This window comes from Miniopterus natalensis, chromosome 1, assembly GCF_054644295.1.
Source record: "Miniopterus natalensis isolate mMinNat1 chromosome 1, mMinNat1.hap1, whole genome shotgun sequence".
NCBI classification, from domain to species: Eukaryota; Metazoa; Chordata; class Mammalia; order Chiroptera; family Miniopteridae; genus Miniopterus; species Miniopterus natalensis.
Genome location: NC_142081.1, coordinates 65,976,886 through 65,998,741, shown reverse-complemented (window position 1 = coordinate 65,998,741; position 21,856 = coordinate 65,976,886). Strand labels below are relative to the sequence as shown.

Genomic DNA, 21,856 nt, shown 5'->3' with positions numbered 1-21,856 from the left:
ACCCTTTATAACCCACCACCTATTTCCCTGGTCCCCAGGCAACCACTGATCTTTCTGTCACTATACATTAGTTTGTATTCCATAGAATTTTTTTTTAATATGTCTTTATTGATTTCAGAGAGAGGAAAGGAATGGGAGAGAGAGAGATGGAAACATCAATGATGAGAGGATCATTGATCGGCTGCCTCCTGCACGCCCCTGACGGGGGATCAAGCCCGCAACCCGGGCATGTGCCCTGACCGGGAATCAAACCCGCATCGCCTGGATCCTAGGTCGACGCTCACCCGTTGAGCCACACCCGGCCGGGCATGTATTCCATAGAATTTTATGTGAATGAATCATACTCTCTCTTGACTGCTTTTATGCAACATAATTATTTTGAGAGATCTGTCTAGTCTATGTCCTTTAAATTTGACTTACATTAAGATCTTCATTATTTCTCAGAGCTTAATATTTAGGGCAGTAGTGGGTAATGATACAAGCCACAGAAATGTGCACCTTCAGAGGCTTTTAAAATTTTTGACTTAATTTGCCAAGATTCGAATGTTTTTAGGATTAGTCTGTAAACAGGACTTACTTTTCAAAGAGGGCTCTGGGAAGGTGAAATCTCACTATTTTTCTGTTCCTGATTCCAGCCTCTGTCCGCCTCTCTTGAGCCAAATGACCCCTTGATCCAATGAACATTTAGGTGCCAAGTGAAGCTGTCAGGGAGAGCTGGCCCAGGTCTTGTTCCTCAGGGGTTGGACAAGAGCCTCGAGGTGAGGGTAAGAATGGCAGATCTAGGAAAGAGCTTGGCTTGGTAGAGATCCATGGACTCCTCAGGGGAAGGAGAAAGGGAAAGAGCAAGGAGACTCACATCTCCCTATCCCTGCGGCTAAGAGATGTAAGGGGACCCGAGAGCTGGGAGGCTTCCTCCTGGGTCTCCGCAGGGCTGACAGCTAGCCTGCTGCACTGCCTGCCTCTGGGGGTGGAGACTGTGTGCCTTTCTGTTCTGAGACTGCTATCACTTGTGGTCTTTCAACAATGAAACTTAAGCCCCTAGGTGGTAACAAAGAAAACAACCCATCTGGGGAGGCCAGGCAAACAGAAAAAGAAAAATAACTTAGAATAAACAATGTGATAGATTGAAATGCTGGAGAAGACAATAGCCTGAATATGAAAATAATAAGAGGAGCATTCAAGGAAGTTCAAGTGATGTATAAAAAAAACCTATGCCCTAGCCAGTTTGGTTCAGTGGTTAGAACATCAGCCTTCGCACCCTTTTAGTTTCGATTCCCGGTCAAGGGCACGTACCTGGGTTGCAGGTTCGCTTCTGCCCCTGGTAGGGGCATGTGTGGGAGGCAACCAGTCAATGAATATCAGTGTTTCTCCCTCTCCCCCTCCCTCCCTCCCTCCCTCCCTCCCTCTCTCTCTCTCTCTCTCTCTCTCTCTCTCTCTCTCTCTCTCTCTCTCGTCATCTTCCCCCTTCTCCCTCTCTCCCACTCTCTCTTCCCTTCCTCCCACTCTCTGAAAAGCAATGGAAAAAATATCCTCAGGTGAGAATTAACAACAAAAAAGATTTTATTGAGCAAAAATATGATTTCCCAGCTAAATACTTATTACCACATGACTCTCAATCCATGCACACCTTTTTATTTTTTTTACTATCTCCACTGAAATGTCAGTACCCTAAGAGCAGGAATTTTTTCTTTTGTATATTCTGCTAATCTGTGTCAACATCCAATGCCTACCACACTGCCTTGCACAGAGTAAGCACCTAGTATGTAATTATTGAATAAGAAATGACTGAATGAGTATGATCGTGTATTGGCCTGGAAGATCAAGCAGAAGAAATATCAAAGCACAGAGCCAAAAATACAAAGAGATTGAAAAGAAAAGATAGAGACTTGGAGGATAGATTCAGGACACCTAATGTGGCTAATGTTGTAAGTTCAAGACAAAGGGACAAATGGAGGAGAAGCAATATTTAAACAAATATAAATAAATTTCCTGAGTTAAAAACTTCATTGTGCAGAATGAAGTTTCAGGGAAGATCAGTGATAGAAAACAGACACCTAGAGTTATCCTAGGTAAAATTTTTGAACTCCAAGGGTTTATCTTGGAGGTTTCCAGATAGAATTTATTGTACCTATAAAGTATCAGACTGGAATCAGAATTCTAATCCACAACACTGGGAATTAGGAGGCAGTGGAAGAGTATCCACAGATTACCAAGAGGAAAATAATCTGAAATCCCTATTCCCAGGGAAGATACCATCCCCCCTACAAGGGAGAAATAGGTTATAAATATACAAAAATTTAGAGACTGTATTACCACTTAACCCCCCTGAGAATATTTAAGGAAGGTTTTTAATGAAATAAGTGAGCCAGAACAGAGATCATGAGATGAAAGAGATAGAAATAGTGGAAAATGACATACTTTCTGGGTATGTGTTATGTAAATGCTAAGGGCTCTAAACCCAAAGGGACATACTTCTACTTCAGGGGACAATTCAATATTTATGATGTAAAATTACTAAGTCAATAGGAAAAAACCTCAAAACTGTGGGAGGAAAAAGAGGTAAAAGCTTTCCAAATGGAGATGAGGAGAGAAAAATGCCAGTAAGCTCGTGTAAAGCTGCTGAAAATTACTAGTCGTCAGGGGAATGCACATCAAAACCACAATTAGATATCACCTCGCATCACCTAGGAAGGCTTTAATTAAAAAGGTCGACAATAACAAGTGTTAGCGAGGATGTGGAAAAACTGAAACCCTCCCTCATACACTTCTGGTAGGAACAAAATGGTACAATCACTTTGAAATACGGTTTGGCAGTTCCTCAAAACGTTAAACATAGAGCTACCATATGACCCAGCAATTCTATTCCTAGATAGATGCCCAAATGAAATGAGAATAACAGGAATGTTCATAGCAGCATTATTTATAATAGAAAAAGATAGAAACAACCCAAATATCCACTAACTGATGAATGAATAAGTTAATAAAATGTAGTATATTCATATAATGGAATATTATTTGGCAATAAAAATAAATGAAGTACTGATACACACTACAGTATGGATGAACCTTGAAAATATAATCTACAGAAAGTAGATTAGTGGTTACTTTGGTTTGGGCAAGGTGGCAGAGTGAGATGGAGATTGACTGCTCATGGGTACAGGGATTCTTTTAGAGGCGGACCAAATTCTAAAATGAGATTGTGGTGAGAGTTGCACAACAATGTGAATATATTAAGAAACGTTGAATTGAACACTAAACAGGGTGAGTTGTATGGTATGTAAATTGTACCAGTAAAACTTTTTAAATAACATGCAATGACTTGCGTGGATCGTCAAGGACTTTGCTGAATGAAAGAAGCCAATTTCAAAAGGTTACATACTGTAAGATTCAGTTTAATTAATTAAGGTAGATCATGACACATTTACTAATAATCAAAACATTGTATGTGTGCATGTGTGTATACACATACATACACACACACTAAAAACAATGTTTTTAAATTCTTCAACATGTACCATAGTTTTTACTTTTTCTTTGTATGGTTGCAAATTTAGAAAAATGTTAAGTTCAGCCTGCATTAAGCAGTTAATCTTTAACCATGACGTGAAATCAATACAAGTTTTTAAAATATCAGAAATGAAAAATCTTTTTAAAAAGTAAAATATCAGAAATATTTATCATTTCCTTTTAGCCCCCATAATGCAAAGCTTTAAGTTCCTTAGTTCCTTAGCTCTTTAGCTTCATTGAATTTGGATGTTTGAGTCAATTCCCTCCCATCCTTGTTAAGGAGGTATTCTGTATGGTCAGGCCTTACTCTTCCAAAACCATCTTAAAATGAAGGAATCAATGTTTTTCTACAGTGTATGAAGAATAATTTTGATCATCTACAAAGCCAAAGAAGGACATAGATATCAACAATATTCTTGAATGTTTGCAATAATCCCCAAATCCTTTCTTCTGTTACTTCTTGGTGAGATTTTTCTATTTTTTCTCTCAACTGTGTAAGTACTGCCCTCTTCTAGTACTTATATTTTTCTTGGCTGATCAGTTTGCGATTTGTCCCAAGAGACTGTCTTTGTATTATGCTGTGGGCTTTATTAAATATACTTTCTGCTATTATGTTTGCTGTGTTCCAAGTGTTATATAGACTGGACATTGAATCACAGCTGTCTTCATTGCAGATGAGTTCTTCAACTTCTAGTGGATAATCCCATATATCTAGGAAGAGTTTTAACAAAACTTAATTATTCAAGTGAGTCCAGAACATACTTTACATCATATTCATTTTCTTTATGCAAATCTGAAGCCCAAACAAAACAACAAAAAAAGTGTCCTTCTAAGAACATTTCTCATGCTCAGGACACCCTACTAAACAGCACTCGTTTCCTCAAGGGCCTCTATTAATCTAATGTTTATACTTCGCATATGCACCAGAATTCGAAGGATATTGTTGATCAGTGCTCAGTGCTGGTGGCAGACCCACCTGTATCTCTTGGTGTCTCTTGCCACTTCTTTCTGTCTGAAGCCCAATATTGTCCCCCAGCACCCATCAGTTCCCCCCTCCAACATCGGAGTGCCCCCCTCCCTGCACTATAGTGCGCCCCTGCTGCGAGAGATGGGCTTGAGTGGCCTGCGGAAGACTCATAACGGCCTGGTTCTCGGTTTCCTCAGGCTTCAGCTACGTGCCTGCTGCCTCTGTGTTCTCACCACCCTTTCGTTAAACCAAGTCAGAAGGGTCAGAGGGAAGATCGCTAAGTGAGTTTTCTTGAATTTCTTCAGGACTTGTGTATAGTGTTCTTTGCTCCCATGGGCATGTTTGGCTCTGCATTTTCACCACTCCCTACCTTAATGAACTTTCTCATCCTTTTAGTGTCTAGATTTGGTGGGGGAAACTGGCATGACAGCATTGCAGTCATAGTTCTTTATGTGGTTGTTTTCCCTCCGTTTCCTTCTGTGGTTGCACTTTCTTCTGTTCGCTAGTATTTCCAGGGCTTGATCTCAGTTCCTCTCTTTTTACATTGACTTTTAGGAAAGTTTATCCTTTTGTCTTCAACTCTTACATTCTGATGATGACTTTAAAATCATTGTTTCTATCATTAACCTTTTATTGAAACTAGTCCTGATTTTCTATCTCTTGGTCTTTTTCTTTGAAATCACTTCACATCAATCAATTATTTAGCAAACATGTATTGAACATTTTATAGTGTGTACGAAGCTCTATGTTACAAAAAATTGTTATTGTCACAGCAACATTAAACAAAGTTCTTACCCTCACAACACTTATAATCCCAGATTGACTCACTGGGCCTCTTCTTATTCTCTTTACTTTTTTTCCCTCTCTCAAACTATTTATTTATTTGTTTATTTATTTATTTATTTATTTTCTCCTTTAATTCTTAATCTTTTAAAAAATATTTTTATTTATTGACTTCAGAGAGAGGAAAAGAGAGGGAGGGAGAGAGAGAAACGTCAATGATGAGAGAGAGTCCTTGATCGGCTACCTCCTGTGAGCCCAATGCTGGGTGGGGATCAAGCCCGCACCCAGGCATGTGCCCTGACCAGGAATCGAACCACCATCTCCTGGATCCTAGGTCGATGCTCAACCACTGAGCCACCCCAGCCAGGCTCTCTTCTCATTCTTAGTCTTGGCAGTTGTGTTGCTGGTGGTGGGGAGAAGGGCATATGTCACAGCTGTGAAAATTGGTGCCACCACAAATTCACCATTTCTAACCTCAACTATGCTATTAACACTATTGAAAATTTCTTCTACATGATCCTAGTTAGCCTCTTTTACCTAAGTTTCTCACAAAACTTTTAAAATGCTCATTAAGCTCCCCATCCTTCATTCCCTTATATTTAGTACTTCTGCTTCACAGAGAAAACTGTATCTCCAAAACACCTCATCCCAAACTCTTACCAACACCTGTGTTCACACCTGTCCTTCACCTTCTTCCTCTTACTCAATACTTTCCTGTACACCTGTGCCGTAGAGCCCTTCTTTCCTCCTCTCTCCTGTGTCTCCTCCTACTTTATTGACTCCTTTACCTCAGTGTATTAAAATATTCAACCGCTCTCCTCCGCTCTCTCCTCTTTTCCTCTGTCTTTAACCAATTGTTGCTCATTTAGTCTCACAAATATTTCTCCATTCTATGTTCTCCATCTGCATTGCTTCTATGTTAGTTCAGGTTAGTCCTTTGTCACTTCTTCTCTAGGTTCCTAAAGCCACCCATTATAGCAACTGCCGTAGGAATTTTTCTGAAATAAAAATGTCATCCTTTTATTCCTCCATTTAAAACCCTGTAATGTTTCCCTATTGCTGGCTAAATAAAGTCTATACTGCTTAGTAGGTCATACATGTTCCTTCATGATCTAGAACATCTCAGTGTAACAGCCTCCTTGTCTGTCACTCTTTCATACTGCACACCAGATACTGTATAAGAAATGTTCTTGAATGTCTTTTGTTTCCACAAATTTGTTCCATCTTGCTGGAATGTTCTTTCCTGCACTTTCCAAGCAAACACCACTTCTTCCTTAGTGGCTTTTCTGTTACGTTTTCCAGGGGATGTAATGTACATACCTTCATATCTATTTGTCTGTATCTCTAATGTACTATAATCACTCTGATGTAATTGACTTAGTAATAACGGCTACCTATTAGAACTACTCTAGAGACCACACTAGAGATGCTTGTTATTAGCACGTGGATAAATTACAGTGGTCTACTGAGTAAGCCCATCCGCTTCTAATAAATCTGGCATTTATTTCACTTTTGCATATTGCATGCAGGTTTCCTCACCTAAGATACTACTTTCATTTTGAGACTTCTACTTAGAGAATTTCAGAATTGTGCTTTTGAATTCTACATGATTTTTAAGGTTTTTAAAAAAATTCTACTTAAGGCTCATGCTGCCTTGATATCCATATTGTCCCCCTCTTTCTTTGGGCCCTTGCAGCACTAAAGGCTACACCACAGGTTATTGGCTCTCCCACCTTGGGCAAAGCAGTTTTGCTTTCTCAGAGCTAGTTTCTTCTGGAACATAGGAATTTGATATGAAGAAGGTAGAAAATTTTCTCTACATTTAGCCATTTAGAGACTACCTTTATAATCTTCCCAGTTTTATATAGCATATTTGCATTACTTTAATATATTTTCTTAAGTTGAGTCACTGACTGTCTGGGGTTTTATGTAAAGGAAACTTGTACTAAACAAAATGCCAGCATGCTTGCCATAAACAGAGTATAAACTAAAAATAAATGTGGTGCAAATGATATTAATCTAGCTAGATACTATTGCCAAGCAGAGCCTCTGAGCCTGTTAAAAAAAGAGAGAGCATCAAGTTTTGAATATATGTTCAAGATATTCTAACACAGACATAAGAAAATGATATTTGATAAAGTCCTTTGACTCTCCGTTAGCAGGGTTAATGGCAGGGGTGTAGGGAGAAGGTGGAATCATCCTGATCATCTAAAGTCACAGTTAAAACCTACGAAGACGTTTACAACAAAATGAATTTAATAAACTTTTTAAGGTAAAATTACAATAAATATTTGTGATACATGTAATCTTCTAGAAGTAATCAAAAGTATAAAAATAACAGAAATAAAATAGTCTGGTTACTAAACTTCAAATATCAAAAGCAGAACCATATTTACTATCCTACGTGGATGACCTTTATCACCTCCTAATTTCTCTACCCTTTCAGCCCTGACTCTGTATTGGATTTCATAACCACTTAAGTTTCCCTTACCCTTCTCATGCCCTGTGGGGGACAGGGGAGCATGTCTTACTGAGGTGAGTAGTGTATTTGTATGATATTTGTATGGCTACAGGCCTCACTTCAAGTTTCTGGTCAGATGTCACATTATCTGAGACTCAGAATCAAAACCAGCACAGAGCCCGGCTGGTGTGGTTCAGTGGATTCCCATCATCCCATGGACCAAGAGGTTCCTGGTTTGATTTCCATCAGGGCACATGTTGGGGTTGTGGGCTTGATCCCCAGCAGGGGGTGTGCAGAAGACAGTCAATCAATGTTTCTCATTGCTATTTTTATCTCTCCCTCTCCCTTCCTCTCTATCTAAAAATCAATGAAAACATGTTTTAAAAAACCAGCACAGAAACCACCCCCACTAATCCTCTGTCTCCTCCTCTGCTTTTTTGATCTATAACTTATCACTTGTCACATATAATGAAGTATGCTGTTTGTTTATTGTTTGTGTCCTGTTGACAAACATGTAAGCTCTTTGATGGTAGGGATTTTGTTACTATTCTATTAATTAGAATGGTGTTTCACATGTAGAAGGTGCTCAAATGATATTGAATGAATGAATGAATGAATGAATGAATGAATGAATGAATGAATAGAATTACAAATTTTAAAGTAACATGGACATCAAGTTTGCAGATTAACTCATGAGCTCTCCTTCCAACTTTTACCCTCACAACTTTTACCATCTTCACTACAGTCATTATCATACCTTTCTAAGATTTCTGCCGTAGACTAATTGGTTCCCCATTTCTGTTCTTGCTTCCTCCACAGTCCATTCTCCAACCAGCAACTCCATCTTTTAAAAGGTTAATCAGACCTTTCATGCTGCTATTTAAAACCTTCAGTTGTTTCACATAATTTTTAAAGTAAAATCCACACTTTTTACTATTGTCTGCAATACTACATGTATGTTACCTAATTTGCTCACCTTTTTTTAAAAAAAACAAAAACACCTCTTACTCACTGTGTTTTAGCCACATTGTTTCCCAAACTTATTAAACTTATTCCCATCTTAGAGCCTTTGCATAACTACTCTGCCCTGATCAGTTTTTTGAAGATCCTCATGTCTGTCTCCTTTATATGCAGGTCTCATCTTAAAGACTATTTCCTCAGAAAGGTTTCACTGTCTACCCAATCCAAAATAGCCTCTCCATTCACTTTTCTTAATTTTGGCTTAAATAAATGTTATAAAGAAAATAATCGTGGTTATTCATTTTCTTTTATTCTTTGTCTCACCAAATCTGCATGAGCATAGGAAATTTGTCTTAATCACTACTCTATCCCTAGCACATAGAATAATGCCTAACACTTATTAATTACTCAAATATTTAAATGAATGGATAGTTGAGTGAATGAACGGACCTTTATGATAGCTATATGGGGCACTTCATAAAACCACAGATTCTCAGGTCATTAGGGTTAGTTATGTGGCCCAGGAATTTGTAGCTTAACAAAAATTCCAGATGATTCTTTGAATGGGCACATTCAGAAAATACTGGCTTAATGGGAGTATTGCCAAGTGAACAAATGAGTAAATGGGAATGCTGACTCGGGGGGTTATCTTTTAACCTTAGTGTACTGATATGAATTAGTCGAACATTTCCCAAAGTGTATACAATAAAACACTAATGAAGATGCTTGAAAAAGTAGTTATCTCTCTTGATATATTTAGGAATGCCAAATATTACATTCTTCTTTTGTAGATTAGCTGAGCAACCATTAACATATTGAAGGATCTGAGAAACTGTACATTATAGAAATCTACCTGACTGTTAAATGGATTTACCAAAACTCCTTGCCACCCCTGTCCAAAACCATTTTCTCACCAAGTCCGTATTAATATACTACAGAGTGTGCACTAAGCACTAAGGCACACGTGCTGTACATGAAGGACACAGACAGTCCACAGCTGAGTGCTACTGCCACAGATTATTTGCTCCATGATTAGCTGTCTACGCAGATCCCTTGCACAGCAGATAGGTGGAACTAAACTATAAACCCCAGCAAAATTATAGATATATATTTTTTGGCAGAAGTAAACCCTTAATATCTTTTTAAAATTATATTCTTAGTATATTAAAAACTCAAGTGTCTTCCAACTCTCCTTTATGGGGTAAGACTAGAAATAATGACTTGTTAACTTTTTGTTTGTATTGCTTTACATTTCCATCTCACTGTTTAATTTTACTTTGCCTAAAATTGCCCGATGTTTTTCAACCATCTATTTATTTAAACACAATCACATGTAAATTTTTCCAGGTCTATCTAGTTTAATTGCAGTAAGTTCAAAATCTACATGACGAGGATAGGCTTTTCAGATTTTACCTTATTTCAGCTTGTTTCCTTCTTAAGTTTCCCACTAAAATGAGGACCTACCCATATAGAGAGGCAGAATCTAATAAATGTGAATGTTAGAGTAATTGTCTTTGATTCCATCTTTAATCATCTTTGCCTAAATCAGAGCCAGACGATTTCTTATGATGTTGATGCTTGTTTGGTTTTTCAGAAGTTGGAGTCCAGAAAATCAGAAATGTGGTAAGACTGGTGATTTCAGGTGTTTGCTATCCTGAAATACTTTTGTAGTACATCTAGAAAATATAGACAACGTAGCATAATAAGCTGATTGTCCTGACGTATATGCATGTAGGCATGTCTACTTTTCCTGAACAATTAGGCAACAGTGTTCACTTTTGATTGTGTTATTTAATGAAATTACTGATTCTATCTTTAATGAAGACAAACCTTCCACACTGAGTTTTAGATGCAAAATACAGATAGTCTTTGTTTCAGATTCTCTACCAAGAATGGTAGATGAAGTTATTATCAAAGGAAATTCAGAAAAGACTATTTCTGTGGGCAAACTAGGGGAGATAATAAAGCTTTTCAGCAAAACTATTTACAGAGGCAGTTTTGCAAGTGAGTACCACCCACAATCATTTTTCTCTGTTTTCCAAGGCACATGGGAAGAAACAGAATAAAATCTTCACCCTTTACCATTTACCCAAGATAAATTAAATATATTGAGCAAGTGCCTGTTTGTAAAACAACTATACCATTACTGTTTCGAGGAAATATTTTCAATTTATTTTTATGATTGCATTTGTGAAAAGGTTTATGTTTCTGTTTTTTATTTGAACTATTATTTGACTAGTAGAGTGTCACAGACTTTTGAGTATTAACTGGTTATATTATGACTCAGAAGTAGCTTAATTCATTAAGACCAACAAAGAGTAAAAATAGTTACATTATTGGCAAATTCTTCCTATTACAGGAAGTAATTTGGTTAAAGTAAATGGCATTTTGAGTAATATTAGGGACAACTCCCAGTCTTAGGCAAACTTGGGTGTGCTCTCACCAGTGACATAGGCAGGAAAAAATGTTAAATGGGAGTCTTCAGATATAGGACAATAGAACGAAGCCCAGACATATCCTAGATGCCCAGAACAATGTTAGGTTGACTGCACTACACAGTTCGGATTGCATACTCAGAAACGCCCTTCCGTGTAAACCATGTACCAAGTATGATTTTTACAGGCATGCCTAGTTTCATTCTAGTGGCTTCATAAGCCTGTTTGTTCCTAGATTTGCCCTTGTGTCAGCTTTTATACATATTAATGTTCTTAAGAGTTAATCTTCAACTTACAAATAAGTAGAGACTACCCCCCCCTCCCCGTTCCTTTCATTATAATTGAAAGGCAAAAATCTAAGCTGGATTTTAGGGAACTACACAAGGGTGTTCAAAGGAAGAGAACCTGCTTGACTAGAGAATGCACACACATCACATGTGCCCAGCTCGGAAGGCAAGGCAGCATATTACACAGTACAGGAGAACATAATTTTTCAAAGAAAAATCATTTACACTCCCACGTCTAAAATCGTACCTATTCTGCTTGACTGTTCTGAGATGTTTTTCCATTTTTATTCATAGATACGTTCCTGGCAATCCCAGATTTGTTTTAGGCTCTCGTACTTCATTTTAGAACAAGAAAGTTAGAATTGCAGAGTACGGAAATGCATGAACTCAGGTTCTCAAGACATCAAGACTGTATCTCTAATCTTTCTCTTTTGGCCGTAGTGTGGTGTGTCTTTGGCCTCTCATTAACCCAGGCATTTGTCTTGTCCACTATAAATACTAAACTGAGCTTCTCAATTTGTTCTGTCCCAGCACACCTGAGAAAAAAGGCATTCCCATTAATTACAGTAGGTGGGAATCAGAATCTTGAGGAGTCTTGGCATGGTTTTAGGATCACTAGAGTAGATCTAGATGATCACCAAAGTTCTTCTGGTTCTAAAATTATATATTTTTTTCTCTCTACTCCTCCTTCCATACTATTTGTACACCTGCTTCTCTATAATGATGGGGCCCAAATTTTCCCCTACATGAGAGAGAGGAGGGGTGAGGAGAGGGGGAGAGGACAAGGGAGAAGATCTAATATATTAACTTACTATGGATCTGTTATTCCTACTGTATCTTATGTGCAAGAACCACGCATATTCTTTTTTATCTTTATTTTTTTATTCTAATTGATATACGACATTATATTAGTTTCAGGAGTATAACATAATGATTTTATATTTGTATATACTGCAAAATAATGAGTCTTGTTAACATTTGTCACCACACATAGCTGCAGAATTTTTTTTCTTATGATGAGATAAATTCCATTGCATCATGGTTTGTGATCCTTTAAATGTACTGTTGAATTCATTTTGCTAATATTTTGTTTAGGATTATTACATCTATGTTCATCAGGGATATTAGCCTATAATTTTCTTTTGTCATGTCCTTGACTGGTTTTTGTATCAGGGTAGTGCAAATCTTGTAAAATAAGTTTGGACGAAGTCCCTCCACTTTCCTTTTTTGAAAGAGTTTGAGAAAGATTGGTATTAATTCTTCAAATGTTTAGTAGAATTCACTAATGAACCATTATTTATTTAGATGGGAAAACGAGTTTAAATTAAAACTGGGAATTCACCTGCTAGTATGTTGGGAAAAATATGTTAGAATAGAAAAATTTGGAACTTTTTCAAAAGTAAATTAAGAATGAAAATCTTCTAAAAATATATCTTAAAATACACACACAGCATTTAAAACTTTAATTGTCTGAATCAGCTTTCAACTTTATTTTCTCCTTGAGTAGAGTATGTAGAGTGCACATCAGGAACCAGAATTTATTAAGTATTCTCATTGAGTCTTTCTGTCTAGGATGCTTAAAGTGTTAGATTTAATTAAAATTATATATAAAACCTTTATAAATACCATAGAAAATATTATTTGAATTCTTTCTAAAATGGTAATTGTTAATCTTTTTTGTATCTTGGATCTCTTTGCCAGCCTGAAGCCTATAAATTCCTTTTCAGAATAACGTTTTTAAATGCATAAAATAATACACACATAAATACATATATACATAGGATTAAAAAAGAACCCTATTATATTAAAGTATAGTAATTAAAATATTAGACTTGTGATCTCATAAGTGCTTCTTTATCAATGCATTGAATAAGATCTAGCATCCATTCTAATAATTACCATAATTTAAAAGTAGCACTGAACCTAAAAGATATTGCGATATATGCAGCAATTCTAAATGTGATATGAAAATATATGATGATATTGACAAAATCACAGGTACTTTTATGTAATTTGTTACCTACATTATATTTGGAGAAAATACTAAACTTCAATTAGAGGTTAGTGGAAAAAAAGGTGTAATTTTTTCCCCCATTGTTGTTCACAGACCCCACCCGACCCCTTGCCCTGACTAAAATTTTTATTCCCCAGACACATTTAAGAAAGCCACATGTAATCCTCTGTATCACAAGAGACTTAATTTTTAAGGAAAGTGGAACTGAGCCTTTTCCATATTTAGCCCTTAATGCTTTTCGAGCTTTTAAAATAAGCAAGTGGCTGGTTGTTAAATGGTGATTGTTAATATCTCTTGCGTTAGGAACTTGGCTTGTAGCCATTAATTTTATGGTAGATTGCTGAAGAAATAGATATGTATAAAGTCCAGTTTTGTCATTTTATCTTAAAGTCAAATCAGACCTGCTAATAGTTACGAGCGCTTTACTTGTCTTGACTTTGAGCTGCCACGGTTGTATGTCGTATGTTCCGTTGTCATCTATGAGAAAAGGTACCTCATGTTGTAGGCCTTGGATCATCCTTTTGCTTTATGAAATTAGTATTGCTTTGTCAAATTTGTGTTGTTGCTGTTATTATTATTCTTTTTAATCCTCACCTGAGGACATGCTTAGAGAGAGGAAGGGGGGGGAGACATTGATGCGAGAGGGAAACTGATCAGTTGCTTTTTGTACGCTCCCCGACTGGGAATCACACCCGCAGCCCAGGTATGTGCCCTGACTGGGAATCGGACCTGCAAGCCTTTGGTGCACAGGATGGCACTCAACCAACTGAGCCACTCTGGCCGGGCATGTTATAATTTTTTTTAATTTACTTTTTATTTTAGTAAATATATATAAAACAAAGGCTACCATTTTAACCATTTTTAAGTGCACATTATTGGCATTAATTGCAGTTCACAATGTTGTACAACCACCACCACTATCTATTTCCAAAATTTCTTATCACCCCAAACAGAAATTCTGTACTCATTAAGCAATAACATCCCATTCCCCACTCCCCTCATCCCTGGTAACCTCTAATCTACTTTCTAAATATATGTAAGTTTGCCTTTTCCAGATATTTCATATAAATAGAATAATACAGTACTTGTCCTTCTGCATCCAGCTTATTTCCCTTAGCATAATATTTTCAAGGTTCATCCATGTTGTAGCATGTATCAGAACTTCATTTTTGTGGCTGAAAATATTCCATTGTAAGTATGTACCACATTTTGTTTTATCTGTTCACCTTTTGAAGGACGCTTGGATTGCTTCCACCTTTTGGCTATTGTGAATAGGGTTCCTATCAACACTGTCATACAAGTATCTGTGTGAGTCCCTGTTCTTATTTCTTTTGGATATATACCTAGGAGTGGAATTGCTTGGTCATGTGGTAATCCTATTGTTCAACTTTTCAAGGAAGCAGTGCAATTATTTTTTATAATAGCTTATTATATTTTTGTTATCCTTTCATTAATGTTTCTTAAGCACGTAACAAAATTTTGTTTTGCTTATTTCCTTGGTTAACTTTTGTTGCTGATTTTTAAGAAATTATTTTGGTCATTCATTTTTTTCTTTTCTTTTCAATTGTTTGTTTTTCAGACCCGAGTCAGAACTCCATCACAGGGGAACACAGCCAGCTGTTAGGTATAGTATTACAGTGGGGATTGACTCTCACTAACGTTACCCTTTTCTGTTTATACTAACAGACATTACTCCCTTCTCTAATTCTATTTTCTATTTTCTACTTTTCACTCAACTTTTTTTCCTGCTGTTTCTAGTCCCAACTTGGTAAGTTTTAGGTAACTACTTCTGCAATTGATTGCTAAGACTCAATTTAGCTATACTAGAAAATAATTTTAATACAAATACCAAATTATGTTGTACATCTAAAACTAATGTAATGTTTTATGTCAATTATACCTCAAAAAAGGTAATTTTAACAGGGTCTGTGGTGGAAGAAAATCTGTAAGAAGTGCAACTTCTTTTTCCAAACTGTTAAAAAGAAGATACACTATTCTGCAATATCTTGGGCTTTGCAGTTACTTTGCCCTTTCTATTATTTTTCATGGTCTTTTGTTATCTTCATTAAAAATACTTTTTAATTGAATTTATTGGGGTGACACCGGTTAACAAAATTATACATATTCCAGGTGCACAATTCTGCTACACGTCATCTACACACGATATTGTGTGTTCACCACCCCAAGTAAAGTCATTCACCTTCATTTTAATTACTGAAAGTACTTCATAAACACCATGGCCTTAAGCAAACTACAGTTGAAGTTCCAGTTTGTCATCTGTGAAATACCTTATGGAAATGAGTTTATTTCCTTTAGGTTTTGCTTATTTAAATTGTAGTAAGCTTATAATTTGACAAGAATTACACATCTCAGAACTGATAAATTTTTAAAATATAAAAATAGAACACTCAGATGAGGAATTCACATAATACAAAAAATATATACTCTAAAGAAAGTAAAAGTCCTCCAGAGAACCTTTTCCTTACCACTTCACCTCTGCTCACCCTGAGATACTTGCTGTTAACCCTTTCTGGGGAATTATTCTAGAAATTTTAATTTTCATATTATATGTAACCATCTTTTTTTTTACCTTTTCTACCAATGGAATTATACAGACTGTTCTGTGACATCCTTTTGTTCGCTTAACATTGTATCTTGGACATCTCACACTAGTGCATAAAGACCTGCCTCATTCCTTTGTGGCAGAATAGTATTCCATTGTATGGCTGTGCTGTGACTTTACTCAACCAGTTTCCTATTCACAAGCATTTATTTCCAGCTGTTTTACTGGAAATAAACATCTTGCCATGAATATCTGATACTTATATCCTTGCATTCCCCCTTGCTGGTATATTTGTAGAATAAATTCCTAACAGGTGAATTCCTTGCTCAAAAAGTATGTACATTTTCAAAAAGATACATCAACTTAAACTCCCACCAATAAGGAGTATGGAGGCATACTTGGCTCCCTGTCTTCAAAAGTAGATATTATCAATAGTAAATTTTTTCTTATCTAATCAGTGAAAATGGCATCTCTAGTTTGTATTTGTACTTATTTAATTATGAGTAAGTACTTTTCAATATATTAACTGCCATTTTTATGTGTGTGCATCTTTTGGTTTTAGTCTTATTTTCAATCCTCACCCAAGGATATGTTTTCACTGATTTTTAGAGAGAGAGAGAGAGAGAAACATCAATGCGAGAGAGAAACGAGAAATAATCGATCACCTCCCGTACTGGGCCCTGACTGGGGATCGAACCCGAGACATGTTGGTGTAGAGGACAACACTCCAGCCAACTGAGCCACCTGGCCAGGGCAGTTTGAGGCTTACTTTGATTTGTATGTCGCTGGACTTTTAGCCGTTTGAATATGTTCAAAGCAGCTGTGAAAAATATAAGCTATCAAAATGTCTGAAGTAGGGAAATTACTTGACCTGTTTGCTTAATTAGCTAAAGAAACTGGGATACTTGTCTTCTTTTTCAAGGTTAAGGACATAAGTTTCTGGTTGTCTCATTCCTTTGAATGAGTTTATGTGCTGGAACAGTACCTGTCAACCTAGGTACTAAATAGGTATTTGTTAAGTAAATGATATGACATAAACATAGCTAGAAATCTGATCACCAGGGTTCTGGCCTCGTGGTATTGGGACTGTCACCATTCTCTTTTTTATATTAGATAGTTTATTTAAAGTGTTCAAAATTAGTCTTCTCTATATGAAAATTTTATATTTGGATCAGGAATGATTAAGATTGCATGGAAAGATTTTGTCATACCATGAAAAGTATATTTTCCCCTACACTATTACATTGTTCCTGTCTCTGGTACGTGACTGAGGGTAGAGAAGTTTGAGAGTAGTGAGTTCATCAGCTGACCAGGAGCAGTTGTGTAATGGAGGTGGGGGAGTTGGCACGGTCCCTGTGTTCCTAAGCTGCATTTTATTTTCGATTAGGCACTTATACTAAAAGATGGCAGACGAATTGTAGGGAGACAGAAATAGTATGTGCTTGTGAAGGAAAGGTTTTCTTAGTATTAGCCAAAAACCCTAATAGTGTTGCAGAGAGACTTCTCCAGACATTTGGCAGCCTACAATCGCACTCAGTTTTAAACAAACCTGGGAATTTATCCAGAGTCTTATGGCCAGATTCTCAAGTAAGTTCATCCTGCTTGCTATCCTGGGTTCTCTCTCCTGGGTTCCTTAGGTCAGATTGTATTTCCTTTTTTCTCATGCTCTTGCTAACTACCGTCTTCTGTCTCCCGTCTTAAGTACCTTTGTTTTAAGTACAGCTTCAAAATCCTTAAAAAGACTGGTTTATTTTTAAAAAATGTTTTGTTTGCAAAAAAATGAAAGCGATTTTTTGTTGTATTTTCTAATTCTAGCATCAGAAAAGGCATTGGTAGCTTGAATTAAAATCTTGCCAGATCTCTATAAAAAAACCTTGTTTAGGATAATTTGGCCTAGTAGGTGAAAAACTGATTGCCTGCCTGCTGAATGGAATTTATAATAGCGTTTTCCAGACCTTCTAAAATTTTTTCCTGTCAACAGGGTGCAGCTCTTTTAAGGTACCTACTGTTCCCACTGACTCATCAGATCTCTTGCAAAACTCAGGGTCAGCCTGAGGAGATCTCTGAAAGGGTGAAACTGCTGTTGTGATAGAGAATCGAGCTGTCTGCTTAACGATTTATGATCTCTCTCTCCTCTCTCACTCTGTGTGTGTGTGTGTGTGTGTGTGTGTGTGTGTGTAATTTTCAATTTAAAAAATTGCAGAAAGCCAGCAAGCAAATGAGCAATGGAGGCCTTGGCATTTTTATAAGTTTTACCAAACATTCAAGGGAAAGTAATTTACCAAACATCAAGGAAACTCTTCTACAGTTTCTCTTAAGGAATAGACAGAACAAGGTACCCCCCCAAGTTTGAGGCTTGTAGTACCTCGATACCAAAACGTGACAGTGACAGTGTGAGGAAGGATAGGCCAGTTTTACTTATGAACACATATAAATATCCTAAGCAAAATATTTGCAATCTGACTAAAGCAAGACATTTTTAAAATTGTCCCTGTGACTCGGTTGGGTTTCCAGTAGAAAGACATGGTTGGTTTATCATTAAAAATCAGTTTATGTATTAACCAATGTCACCCCAATACATTTAATAAAAAACTTTAAAAATATCAACTTATGTAACTCAGCATATTAACATATTAGAGGAGATATATTGTATAATCATCTTAATAGATGTAGAAAAAACATTTTATTTGAAACATATCCAATATTTAAATTCATGAATTTATAATGATACTTCAAAAAAACTTACTGATCACCAGTAGCTTAGTGAACAAATTCATTATTCTGAGAATTTGTCAATAAAGGGTAAAAATGAAGTATTTCTCTTTCCTTTAACTATTCCAATGGATAACCAAATAGGATATTAGAAGGAATGTCTTTTTGTAAAAGTATTTCAGTTAATAAATGAAAGAATAATATCTTCAGAATATCACCATTTTTTTAACCCCATAAATTAATGGATCTAGGCATTAATCATCAGTAGTTGCTAATATCTCAAAAAGAAAGACAACCAGATGACATGTACTTCCTGATGGAAGACCAAAATACCACTATGAAGGAGTTTTCCTCCCTCCCCCCACCTAAAAACAGTAAATGTTGTTAAGCCTCTAGACCCAACTACCAATATATAGGAAATACCCCCAAACAAATGTTAAACAACATACACATGGATGCCATCATCTAAATTCGGACCATCAAAAACTACTAAACAAATAACTTAGTTTCTTCAATAAATAAATTGCAAAGAAAGCAAAGAAGCTAAGGACTTCAGAGATATAGCAGCCAGTCATACTGTGTGCCTCTTATTTAGCTACTGATTTAAACAGATGCTAAAATCAAAACTATACTAAGGGGTTACTATCTAAAATTTATAAAGAACTCATACAATGCAACACCAAACAATCCAATTTAAAAATGGGCAAAGGATCTGAATAGACAGTTCTCCAAAGAGGACATATAAATGGCCAGGAGACATAGGAAAAGATGCTCAATGTCACTAAATCATCAGAGAGATGCAAATTAAAACTACAATGAAATATCACCTCACAACCTGTCAGAATGACTTCATCAAAAAATCAACAAACAAACACGGTGAGGATGTGGGGAAAAGGGAACCCTTGTGCACTGTTTGTGGGTTGCAAATTGGTGCAGCCACTGTGGAAAACTGTATGGTGGGTCCTCAAAATATTAAAACTAGAACTACATTATGACCGAGCAATTCCACTTCTGGGTATATAATTGAAGAAATCCAAAACACTGATTTAAAAGGATATGTGCACCCCCGTGTTCATTGCAACATTATTTACAACAGCCAAGATATGGAAGCAACCCAAGTGCCCATCAGTAGTCAAGTGGATAAAAAAAAGCTGTGGTACATATATACAATGGAATTTTTAAAAATATGTTTTTATTGATTTCAGAGAGAGGAAGGGAGAGAAAGAGAGAAACATCAGTGATGAGAGTCATTGATCGGCTGCCTCCTGCACAACCCCCAGTGGGGATCGAGCCTGCAACCCGGGCATGTGCCCTAACTGGAAATTGAACCCTGATCTCCAGGTTCATGGGTCGAAGCTCAACCTCTGAACAACACAGGCCAGGCTATATACAATGGAATATTACTCGGCCATAAAAAAAGAATGAAATTTAACCATTTAGGACAACAGGGATGGACCTAGAGCAGGAATGGGGAACATCTGACCCTCTACAGCCTGCAAAATCATTTGGTCTGGCCCTGCCAAGGCAGTTGCAGGTGGGACTTGAAATTCAATAAATCTAGATTTCTTTCATAGCTAATTTTTAAGTTGACAATTTTGTATGCCCTTGAATGATGTTATAAATATCCAAATGGCCCTCAGCAGATAAAAGGTTCCCCACCCCTGACCTAGAGGGTGTTATGCTGAGTGAAATAAATCAAACAGAGAAAGAAAAATACCATATAATTTAACTTATATGTGGAACCTAAAGAATAAAATAAATGGATAAACAAAACAGGAACAGCTTCATAGATACAGAGAACAAACTGAGGGTTGCCAGATGGGAGAGTGGTTAGGGGGTCTGGATGAAAAAGGTAAAGGGATTAAGAAGTACAAATTGGCCCTGGCTGGTGTTGCTCGGTGGCTAAAGCGTTGGCCCCTGCACTAAAGAGTCTCAGGTTCGATTCCTGGTCATTTTTAGTGAGAGCGGAAGGGAGGGGGGACAGAAAGAAGGAGAGAGGGAGGGGTAGAGTGAGAGCGAGCGAGCGAGCGAGCAGGAGACAGGAAGAGAAGCACTGATGTGAGAGAGACACATCGATGTATCTGGGTTTCAGGTTTGATCCCTGGCCCTGTTGGGGCGTGTGCAGGAGTCAACCAATCGATGTGTCTCTCTCACATCAGTGCTTCTCTTCCTGTCTCCCGCTCGCTCGCTCGCTCGCTCTCACTCTCCCCCTCCCTCTCTCCTTCTTTCTGTCCCCCCTCCCTTCCGCTCTCACTAAAAATCAATGAAAAACTATCCTCTGGTGAGGGTTAACAAACAAAAAGTACAAATTGGTAGTTACAAAACAGTCATGGGGATATAAAGTACAGTATAGTGGATATAGTCAATAATATGGTGATAACTATGTACGATGCCAGGTGGGTATTGGAAATATCGGGGGGAGCACTGTAAAGTTCCTAATTGTCTAACTACAAGCTGTACACCTGAAACTAATACAAAATAATATTGAATGTAAACTGTAATTGGACAATCAAGTTTTAAAAAATCAAAAACATAATTTATAGCAGTTGAGACAGCCTTTCCTGTTCACATGGTCACGTAATTCCAACCCAAACCTGTGCCAAGGGAAAGTAAGTGCACTTACTGTCCTACCTCCTCAGGCCACAGAAGGCTGCTGAGCAAGATCCCGAGGATAAGGGAGAATCTGACTCACTGTGAGCCCTAACTGTGGTGTCAGTGGTATCTGACAGAAGCAGTATTACAGAAGTAATAGCGCCATAAAAATAAATTTTTTTTGAAGAGCAAGACATTCTGTTTGCAAAAAAAAAGTATGCCATAAAAAATGGAAACCTGGCTCTGACAGTATGCTCAATGGTTAGCACTTTGGCCTGCCCACAGAAGTGTCACAGGTTGATTCCCGGTCAAGGGCACATGCCTGGTTTGTAAGTTTGATCCCCCTCCCTCCCTTTCACTCTCTCTAAAAATCAATGGAAAAAATATCCTCGGTAAGGATTAACAACAATAAAATAATCTGAAATCCTCAGTATGAACCAATGGCATTCCTATCAGTTTTCATTTGAATTGTGCAATGAAATACCCAGCAGTGAGCTTCACAGTAATATCAGTATTATTTGGATAGTAAAATGAGAAAAAAGAAACATAATAGTGATTCCATTCACTATTTAATT

At 37.1% G+C, this 21,856-nt stretch overlaps 1 protein-coding gene across 3 annotated transcripts in view; it reads left to right on the top strand.

The window, feature by feature from the left end:
- The window catches only part of SLC12A6 (solute carrier family 12 member 6), an 80,887-nt gene that overhangs the window by 23,985 nt on the left and 35,046 nt on the right, over window positions 1–21,856 (top strand). For 2 of the 3 annotated variants that reach the window (XM_016199538.2, XM_016199540.2), the window contains exon 2: window positions 14,994–15,038. The exons of the other annotated variant lie outside the window; for it this stretch is intronic. In XM_016199538.2, coding sequence (XP_016055024.1) covers window positions 14,994–15,038 — 45 coding nt within the window. The remainder of the gene's footprint in view (window positions 1–14,993; window positions 15,039–21,856) is intronic. 3 annotated transcript variants of the gene reach the window in all.